The sequence below is a fragment of the Sorghum bicolor genome, chromosome 10 (assembly GCF_000003195.3).
Source record: "Sorghum bicolor cultivar BTx623 chromosome 10, Sorghum_bicolor_NCBIv3, whole genome shotgun sequence".
Lineage (NCBI taxonomy): Eukaryota > Viridiplantae > Streptophyta > Magnoliopsida > Poales > Poaceae > Sorghum > Sorghum bicolor.
The window spans coordinates 58,156,828-58,167,111 of NC_012879.2; the positions used below are offsets into that span (position 1 = coordinate 58,156,828).

Below are 10,284 nucleotides of genomic sequence, written 5' to 3' on the forward strand. Positions count from 1 at the left end.
CAATCATGTCATGAAAATTTCTCTCTCTCGCATAAGAATAACTAGACTGAAAAAATAACTAGAATAAAAAAAAACGGCAAACCATTCGAAAGAAAAGGATAGTTCACTTTTTCATATATGTACACCACGTCATCCACTTTAGGCAACTCTAGTGAGTCCGCTAACCCCTAGCTTGCGCGCCTCACCTCACCCTGCTCGGCGTCCGCCGCGGACAAAGCTACCTATCAAAGCCCAGCGAGTGGTGAGGAGGGCCACGGCGAGGCCTCCCTGCCTTTCCCCACTTTTCTCCCCCTTCTTCCTTCTCCTTCTTCCCCCACCGCTGCCCTTCGAAGCGCATGTTGTTGAGAGCATTTTCTCTTCAAGGACTACAGATCCAACATCTAGGATGACAGATCTATGGCGGGGATACACGGATCCACAAGTTGCTGGCTGGTCGGTCGCTCGGGGCGACCGTTCATCGTGGCCTCGTCACATATCCCTAGCAGCTCAGAGGTGGTGTGGCTGATGGCATCCTAAGCCGGATCCATTGGTCTTTGCAGCGAGATCTGGTGGGGCGCATGGTGGTTGGGTTCTACGCTCCTTTTCACGGGAGTCGACTTCTTCTTTCGTCTGTTTTTCAATTGATGTGGTCTGCCTTAGATCTACGGAAGACCATTGAGCGGATGTGCAAATGGGTGCTGGAGACCTTGCGCGACGTGGTTGATGTGGGATTGACTCGACATGGATTGGGACGTTGGTGGACTAGGCAACTGGGGCTATCTCGGCCCTCTTCTCTTCACCATCTATCCTACCCTTCTTAGGTTGGCTTCCACGGTGAGTTGGTCGGATCTGCTGACTATTGACTGGTTTTGGTACGGTGCAGACTCTTTGACGAGCATCTCCTAGTCGGCGTCCCTAGGGTCGACATCGGGGTGGGAGTGTTGCAGACCCTTCACCGCACCCTACCTCCATGGTAGGATTGAGTCTTCTAGCGGCGACAGTATGGAGGTTGCTTGAGGTCAGGGCGAAAGCTTAGATGACGATGTCTATGGACGTCATTCCCTTCTTGAAGGTATCCTTTTCTGCCTTTCCTCCTACCGTACTAGATGTCACAGTACAGGTGAAAATTTTCCTTACAGACTACATTATAGGCGTTTTTAGCGTCGTTTCCTCCATGGGGGCTTTGGTAGGCATTCAAATTTCGTAGTTTACACCTTGCCATCTGGGCATGGTGATGCCCCCAAACTATGCTGTTTGATGTCGTCCTGCAAGTTGTTGTTCATTTTTTGGTCCTTGTTAATTGTTAGTTGGGTTGTTAGCTGGGTTGATTCGGCCATGTTGGAGCAAGTAATGTCGTGAGTTATTGTACCAAAGTTGTATAGGGTGAGTGGCGTGCACTCTTCTCAGCTGTATGGTTATTGAGCCTATTTTTCATTAAAAAAGCTAGGCGGAGCATTTGTCTCTTTTTTTCTTTGTCTAATAGAAATCACAACAAATATTTTGCCGTCCTTTCTAAAATAACATTTGGAAATAAAATATTGATTTCTATCAATAAACACAGGGTGCTATCTTCATCCAACAATAGACCAAATTCCAACTATACAACTACGACACAATCAAACCGGAATGAACAAAGTGTTGAATTGAATCGTACCAATCTATACTAGGGTTTACTACTCACTGTTGTAATTGCTATTTTATTTTTGTACTTTGAGAAAGAAAAAGAGCGGTAAGAGCATCTCCAACAACTTGGTATTTCAACATGCTATCCTACCAAATTTGCTAAAAGCATAAAAATCCTCCTCCAACAACTCCTTATCTCAACTTGCTAAATTTCCCAAGTTGCTATCAGAGGTTTCTACTGCCGAGATTTGTCAAGTTGCTATCCCGAGCGCAACTTGTTGGAGACACATATTCTTTTACCAAGTGAGCGGGTCACATCTGTCATCCTCTATTTTTACCAAGTGAGAATAGCAACTTATTAGAGACACATTCTTTTTTCTTTTGCTAAACAAATTAGCAACTTGCTATAACTCAAGATTTGACAAGTGAATTTTACCAAGTTGTTGGAGATGCTCTAAGAATTGTGTTTGTATCCCTATTGGAAGGATGCAGGTCTCTGGGACCAAATAAGGGCCCGTTCGTTTCTGGGCTGGAACGGCCTGGAACTATTTCGGGCCTGAAACCATTTGATATTTTGTACTGGGCTGGAAATATTCCGGGCCGTTCCAGGCCAGGAATGCTTAACTGAACAGGCCCTAAACTGGCTCGTTGATGGGCCGGTTTGGTTCGGACCGCTGTTCGCCCGGCCCATAAGAAAATCAGGTCAGGGATCACGGGCAAATTATCCGCAACCCGTCCAGGATCCGCGAGGCGGAACCGCCCCCGACGCGGCGTTTCACTGGCCGCGAATAAACTTTGCGTCCCTTCCACACGCGCTCCCCCTCTCTCTCGCTCCGACAAAAAACCCTAGACCTCCCACCACGCCGCCGCCAGCCGCCAGCCGCCGCCTCCCTCCTCACAGACAGCCGGTGGGTGTCCCGATCGCCTCCTCCCGAATTTCCTCCACGCCTTCCCCGGATTCATCTTGATTCGGTCTATGTTTTCCGTAGGTTCCATCGCTGAGATTCTTCCTGTGAGGAGGTGTTGGGGGTAGCTGGCGATGGGGGCGGAGCAGGGCTACGACGACATGGAGGTGACCCTCAGAGACTCTGACGTGTTCAATTATATCGTGGAGGTGCTGCAGAACGTCCGGATGGTACGGACATTCCATCCTTAGCTTGTCGCCGTGTAATATGACTGGACATTGATTTCGGTGGTTTATTTGCTTTGGATGATGATTTGTATTCTCGTTGGGCTTGGAAGTTGAAGTGCTTAAGACTCTATAGCTTCAATCTTTCTATGCTTTACTTTATTGCTTCAATTACTGAGCATTCATTTTGTAGCTTGGCAAGTAAATTGTGCACCCCCTGAACTTGGACTATGAATTCAAATGCAATATACCAGCTCTTCTTGTACTCGAACCAAGGTTTCTTAGGATTTAGGACGTTAGAATGTGATTTAGAGAAGTGCAGTATCCGAACCTTGTATTGAGAAAGCACCTCAGAACAAACTGATGCAGTTTCTGGCTCCAATGTATCTCCTGCAAATTTGAAAGGAGGGCATGATCTTCAGAATTCCTAAGCATCCCCTGGATGACCACACTAAAGCAAAACCAAGTGATGTTTTGCCAATTGTTTGTTGTCAAGTCCAGAAATTCACCAATTGTTGCCCTCTGGCTCTGGTTTTGTTTCATATCAGCAGTGGCGGAGGGTGAACAAAAGCAAGGAGGGGCAATTACAAAAGCTACTACTATATTAGCTATCAAATTTCTCAACAAAGCATCCATGGGGATTATAGGATGTCAGAGTTACTGCTGTCCCAGAGGAGGGAGGGGAGAGTTTCCCCTCCATGAGCCTCTGCCCCTGTGTATCAGTTCTGTAGATCTCTGGTCTAATTTGCTCTTATCTGCTAGAAGTTAACAACTAATTAAATGACATACATCTATTGTCAGTTTCTGTTGATAAATTTGTTAAACATTAAAGTTTTGCGGTCTGAATAACAAGAAAAGTAATGCTTTCACTTATTGTGTTATGGAAAACATATTCTCCAGAACAAAACCGAGACTTGCAGTGAACTTTATATTCCTGCATTCAAGTTCGAAATTAAAGCTTGCTGGTGAAGACATGCCCAAATTCGCCAGATGCATGTGAGGTGTGGAGTTAGGGAAATTGAAAGGTGATCATTTTCAAATTGCAGGTGTTTAATTAGCAAATGCAGGATTCTTCTGCTTTTTACACCTCAAAACCACTATACAATACATGTTTTAATAGGTGGACAAGTGAAAGTACCTGCAGTGTTTATTTACCTTTCTTAGAGAATAGGTAATAGTCGTGTTCTTTTTGCTTCTTGTAGCTATGTACTTCACAGAGACTGGAGTACTGCCTTGTCATTTTAAAGACTCATCAAATATAATGCAAAATACATAAAGTATTTAGCAACAGTGTATGTCGTGTAAAATTTGCCTTTCTTGTCTGAGCTCAGTCTGCTGATATGAGTACACTGCCTTTACTCAGTCCCCTACATTAAGGAATTCATTCCATTTTTCATTTTGCTATTGATGTCATCCAAACAAAGATTTATGAGAACTTCAGACCAAAATTGTATTGTCTATTTTAATGAATTCTTGAGTTACTTATAGAATAGTACAATGTAAAGGTATTAACATGTCAATATCATTTAGGATCCATTTTTAATCGACCTAAGGTACAAAAGTCAATATGATTTCCTGCTAGACCTTGTAGACCCTACCAAGAAAAGGACTAGTGATGAGGAGGCTATGTTTGCTGTAAGTTCTTAACTCTTAACCCTATTTTAACTTGTCCACCTTTCCACACTTGATTCATTAGTTCTGCTCCATGCTTATGCCCTACCTTTTTCCAGACTACTTTGGAGGCACTATCAGAAGCAGTATCCACGATAGACACCATGTATCACCATGCACTTCTACACAATGTAATGTAATCCAGAGTGCTCATTCCTTTATTTTTGTCGAGTGAATGAAATTTTACTAAAATTATTCTTTTTCAGATATTTACCATGTGCGTCTGGTACTTAAACAGCTACACAAGGGTTGTGCTTTTGGACTTAATAACCAGATTGGTATACTTCCTCAGCTGTATATCCCGAGTTTTTTTTTCATTTGTGTGTGTGTGTGTGTGTTTCTGATCGATCTGTGTTCGTGTAGGCTGCTGTGGCAGACCAGTACCTCAGAGAATGTTTGCAGATGCTTGTGAATAATTTCACTCCACCTGGACCACTTATTCGTTACATTGAAGAGCCAAGGTGGCTTGCAAAGAAGGAAGAAATATACTCTCAGTTGCAAGAGAGTTTGAAAAAGATTTCTGACACTGTGCCCTTAGCACCAAGGATGTTAAAGGATATAATAGATAGGAGTATGCCAAAGTTGTTTGATAGCAAAGCTGTAAGTGTTATTTCTGTAGGCTACTCTAATTTTTCATTAGCTGCTGTATCTGTTTACAGATAGTCCCAACTTACCTGGATTCTTGATAGACAATTGACATGCGTATGGTTCAGAAAAACTATAACCTCTCTCCATGTCTCTGTTTTTGTCCTTGGCTCCTTTCTTTCCTCTGATTCAAACTAATATCGCCCAGTTTCAACATAATGTAAAGTTATGTGCTGTTATAGCTATTTGATTTAACGCCTTTATGCATTTTTTTAGTACTCAGCATCACAACATGTTTTCTTCAGTCCGCTGTCTTACAAACTTCTCTTCTTGCTGAGGGCCTGTTTGTTAATAATACCATGTCCATACACTCCTGCTGTGCAGTTTTTGCACATGCAACACTTACAGTGCTCATGCGCAATCAAACTTACCTTCTGGGATTCTCTTTGCAGAAGATGGTATCATTTGTCGAATGCATGTTGGGCCTTGATGCTGACACTTGGGACATCATTGGACCTTCATTGTTGGAGAAAGTTGTTTATCTACTTACGGAATTGGATGTATGCTCCATTCCTTTTGTATGGCTTGGTAATCTATCTTGGAACTGGTTTTTTCTCTTATTGATTGATTGGAATTATGCAGGTTAATATAACATGGGAAGATATTCTTCAAGATGAACACAACAAAGGTATATTTGACATGGAACTTGAGGATTTGGATGAGGATGAAGATAACCTTGGTCAAGAAGGAACAAAGGTTTGTCATATTTAGAATGTTCTTTGCGTTACTAATTGAGTACCTCTAATAGGAAATGTCTGCACTTTATTACATATTAACTGTGAGTAAATTAAGGCTTACTTTGATTGGTTAGGTCCTGTTTGGAGGAAATGTGTGTGCCGAAAAACTTGATGGTTTAATGGTGGTTGTGTGCAAGCACCTCAAGTCACGCGCAGAAGAACCTGATCGCCTAAATAAGGTGAGCACATGGCTGGAGACTCAAAAACTGAACCTTCATTTGTTATCTTTTTTTGTGTAACTTACGCTATTTGGGAATATGAAAACATAATTATAGTACTGATATACATAGATACATCGCCAGAAAAAATTAATAAGGGCTACAGTCATTTATTAATGGCAATTTTAGTTAAATATATGTGAATATGCCCATTTAGGTATGCATGATTTCTTTGTTTCCCCCCTTGTAAATTTGCCACAAAATATTTTGTACTGACTGTTCATGGCTCAGGACCTCAGGTTAACTTGGCTACCCTCACCAAACCCAACCCAAACTAACATGCGTATGCAGTTACAACACAGAGCTGATCCATTTTGAGAAAGAGATGCTATGATTTATTTATATGTGGTTATAAACTGCCGAACCCATCTGAGGAGTCTAGTGGAATTCAGAGACCCTTTATCCCATATAAAGCATTATTGGAGAAAGGGTGACATCAGCTACTTTGTGGCATGTACTGCACGGGCGGCAGCTTCTTATTGAGGTTTTTGTTCGGTTTTGTCCTTAACACCCTTCAATCCCCTCCAATCCCCACCAAACCAAACAAGGCCTCAAGGGTCTGGTAGCTTCTCCTTCAGGGGTATTACCTAGATGGTTGTCTTCTTCAACAATGTCCAGTAGCTTCACGACATCTCAGGATGTGCTTCTCTGACAGCTTGAAGCTTAACACAGTGGCTATCCTGTAACCGGCAACAACCATCACCTTGTTGACAAGATGTATTTCATAACCGTTCAAAGTTTTGTTTAGCTTGCTTTCTCTCCTTTTCTAGCTTACTGATGCATCGTGTTTTGTGCTCAAGCTTCTCTTCCCTTTGCTGCCTAAGGATTATTAATCTTAATATGGTGTGATCCAAGGTCTTTAAGCTTTGGATTCTTAAAAGTTAGCTGTATATGTGGGTTGTTAAAAGTTGTAAGCTGGTGGGATGCACTTGTGTATTGTTGGTGCAAATGTGGTTGGATTCTAACATCTGCTTTTAGAAAAGCACCTATTTATTTAGCTTCAGCTTATTGAACCAGAATCTTCAATATAAAGCAGAAACAAACAGGCCCTGAGGAATTTGATCTTTGTCTTGGTCCTGTATTTGACTTAACCTGGCTATTAGAAACTGTCAGGACCACCAGACCAACCCAACCCACAAGATAATTAAGAGGCACCATCCTGAGTGGGACCCCAAGGCCCTAACCAGGTAAAGGTATGCAGATTGGGATGCAAAACAAAGGCACCCTGTAGAGCTGAGCTGTGTACAGCCATTTAACTTTGTGCTCTATTCTTAGGGTTGATTCTTTCGAGATTGTGTTTCTATAATTGTCAACTCATCTAATGCTTTCTGAGAAATGTTCTAGTTTGTGGTAGTTCATGACTTACAAGTGGATGATAAGTAAACACATATAAGCACTTCTGTTTTGATATTGCTCATGTTTTGTCTTGACTTGGACAGGAATTTGACACTTTGAAGGCTATATTCAAATCACATGTGATTAGGGTGCACAAATCCAAATTTGCACAGGTTAAGGATTAACCTTCTCCTCTAAAGTAGATTCACAATGTTTGTACCCAACTTGTATTTTCAGTTGCTTTCTGTGTTGCCCTCTTGGATTGACACATTTATTTTGACTTTTGCAGTTTATCATGTTTTATGCTTGTTCCCTGTATCCAAAGATTTGTGGTGAGGGCTTTGCTTTTTTTCTTGTCGATATTTTTATTGACAAGGACAAAAAGGAGGATGCAATAACTAGGTAAGCCTCTTGTTTGCTATGCAGGAGTACACCCAGTAGGGAAACTTTCTGTTGTGTATCTAGGTGATTGGAGGCACCAGTGTTTGAACCTTACCTCTATAATGAATTAATGACCATTGCATGTTGTAAACTTGTAATCATGCCTTGACTATATGCTCTGTTTTGACACGTAGCCTTACTCATGTTAGGAGATTTTGGTATCCTAGCTGTGGACATTTATTATAGACATGCTATCTTCACTAAAGTTTACTGCATTTGTGGTAAAAAGGTGGGCTTACAAATATAATCATTGGAGGAGATTCAGTGATCGAAATAACTAGCATATATTGTTCTGATATAGATTTGTTGCTAACCTAATATACAACCTGTGTGAATTGACGATTAAAGAAATGCCAATGACCACATTTGTTTCTCCAAGTGCAGAATGTCTGCAGTTTCATATGTTGGAAGCTATCTGTCCCGGGCAAGGTTCATTTCCGTAAATACAGTTGTTGCTGTACTCCAAAGGTGGCTACTCTCTGAACTTGCAAAATATTTGTTTTGAACACCTCAAACAGTATCTGCGTTTTTGTACATCTGAGATTTATGTCATGTTATGTGCTTAGGTTAGTGGAGTGGTGCGGGGACTATTGTGGCAGTCAGCTGGACAAAGGGGTGACAGCCAATCCTATAAAACATCAACTATTTTATGCCAGCTGCCAGGTTTGTTATGCCATATTCTCTATGTATATTTAACTAAGCAAGAGAAGAAGTTGGTTGAATGCATGTTATTGCTCAATCACCCTTGTTCCTGTTCTAGCATCATATGCTTTCTGAATGTTTTATCTGCCATGTTTCTTAACCTGCAGGCTGTGATGTATGTCCTATGCTTTCGGTTAAGATCTATTATGGACTACCCAAATCTTAAACTACAACTTTTTCAAATGCGAATCCAGAATATCTTGGCCCATCCATTGGAGCCATTAAAGGTCTGTATCACACTCCCTACCACTTTCACTGTACCTTTTAGCAGCCACGCACTTGTGTTTTGCCTGTAATAAATACATAATGGTAACTGTGGCATATCTTTTGATGCTATAGGTGTGCTTGCCTTCAATAGTGAATGAGTTCTTGAGACAGGCTAGGTCTGCGAGTCTGTTCCATGCATCTGTGAATTCAACACATGAAGATGCAGTTGAATCTGATCTATCGAAGGCATTTGGAGGACTTAATAGGCTTGACATGTTCTTCCCATTTGACCCATATCTGCTTAAAGAGTCTGACAGGTTTGAATACCATTAAGAGTGCCTTTTTAGCCAGTTGTAGTGTCATTAACTCATTATGTTGTACTTCTAGTGTGTGCTCTTGGAGGATAGTTATTGCATATAATTCAATCCTGAACTTCATAAAACTGTACCATTGCTATAACTTGTATACCAAAAATTTCTAGAAATTTTAATTCCTATTGCTGGGTCCTCTTTTTTCTCTTTATTATAAGCTCAACCAGCATTGGCAGAACGGTGTTTTAACTCAGAAGCTAATTGTCCTTATAATTTGTGTCTATTAGTGTTTCCTGCCTGATGACCCATTGTGTCCATGCAGGTATATACGCCCAAATTTTGAGTTCTGGTCCTTGGTCAAGACGACATACAGTAACAACAACAGCGACGAGGACAATGACGAGCTTGCAGACATTGACGCACCCGGAATGAATGTGGGCAGCTTGGATGATCACTTTGAAATAGATTTCAACAATGATGATGACATTGAGTATTCGATGAATAAGATGTCCATAACGCCGCACCGCACTTTCTACCATCCACTGGCTACAAACAGTGAGTTCAGCAGCATGCCTGCGAGGATCAGACCTTCAGTGAGCCCTCCATCATAGCTGGCCATCAGAAGATCGTTCTGTTCTACTCAACTCTTTGCTTGACTGATGATGACAAAGCCTGATGCTATGAAGCTGTACGTGCCAAGAAGGAACCAGGGGATGACAATCAAACAGATACCGGAGCTTTCTATTGTAGTTGTTAGTAGGGTCAAAACCCATTATTCTGCAGTTTGTAGGCTACCATTTGGGATGAAATGCAAAGTGTATGTGTGTTACAGGGGACGGTGTGGAAAATGGTTTTGTGATTGTATACTTGGTAGGCACCCCTCAGGGATGTGTAGTAAAGACAAATGTGTTGTGAAATGGTTCACCGAAAGTATTCTCTTGGGAACATCAATGGTCTATAATGTTAGAATGTCGAAACAGTTCCTGTTTGATGGGCAGCCAGTAACGTAGTCAGTTTAGAACTGCGCGGAATCTGTGGCAACCACGCTAACAGCCTCTCCTCTCCTTGTCGACTCGTGAGGAGCCAATCCCTGTTGACTTGTTGAGCGCTTGTTGAGGGATTTGGTCCAGACGAGTCATACGAGTACCATATAAGGGTGGTTAGCTTCATCTCGCACAAATTGCTCAAACCCATAGATGTTGGCTGGTGATTTGGTGAAGTCGGGTCTAAATCAGATGGCTGACCAACCTCATATAGCAGATTCTCTAGGAGTTCTGTGGATCTCA

The 10,284-nt window shown here is 41.8% G+C and overlaps 1 protein-coding gene across 2 annotated transcripts; it reads left to right on the forward strand.

Annotated features, from left to right (window-relative positions):
• LOC8065105 (RNA polymerase I-specific transcription initiation factor RRN3) lies at positions 2,350-9,986 on the forward strand. 2 transcript variants are annotated; one of them, XM_021449723.1, is made up of 16 exons: positions 2,350-2,510; positions 2,592-2,737; positions 4,262-4,366; positions 4,462-4,533; positions 4,609-4,680; positions 4,766-5,002; positions 5,440-5,547; positions 5,630-5,743; positions 5,859-5,963; positions 7,442-7,510; positions 7,627-7,739; positions 8,163-8,246; positions 8,345-8,441; positions 8,588-8,707; positions 8,820-9,004; positions 9,321-9,986. In XM_021449723.1, the coding sequence occupies exons 2-16, from the start codon at positions 2,642-2,644 to the stop codon at positions 9,607-9,609; spliced, it is 1,866 nt and encodes a 621-aa protein (XP_021305398.1). In that variant the 5' UTR covers positions 2,350-2,510; positions 2,592-2,641; the 3' UTR covers positions 9,610-9,986. The 2 variants fall into 2 exon arrangements, with proteins under 2 accessions (XP_021305398.1, XP_021305399.1); XM_021449724.1 differs by lacking the exon at positions 2,350-2,510 and adding an exon at positions 3,632-3,756 and having other exon boundaries at positions 2,599-2,737.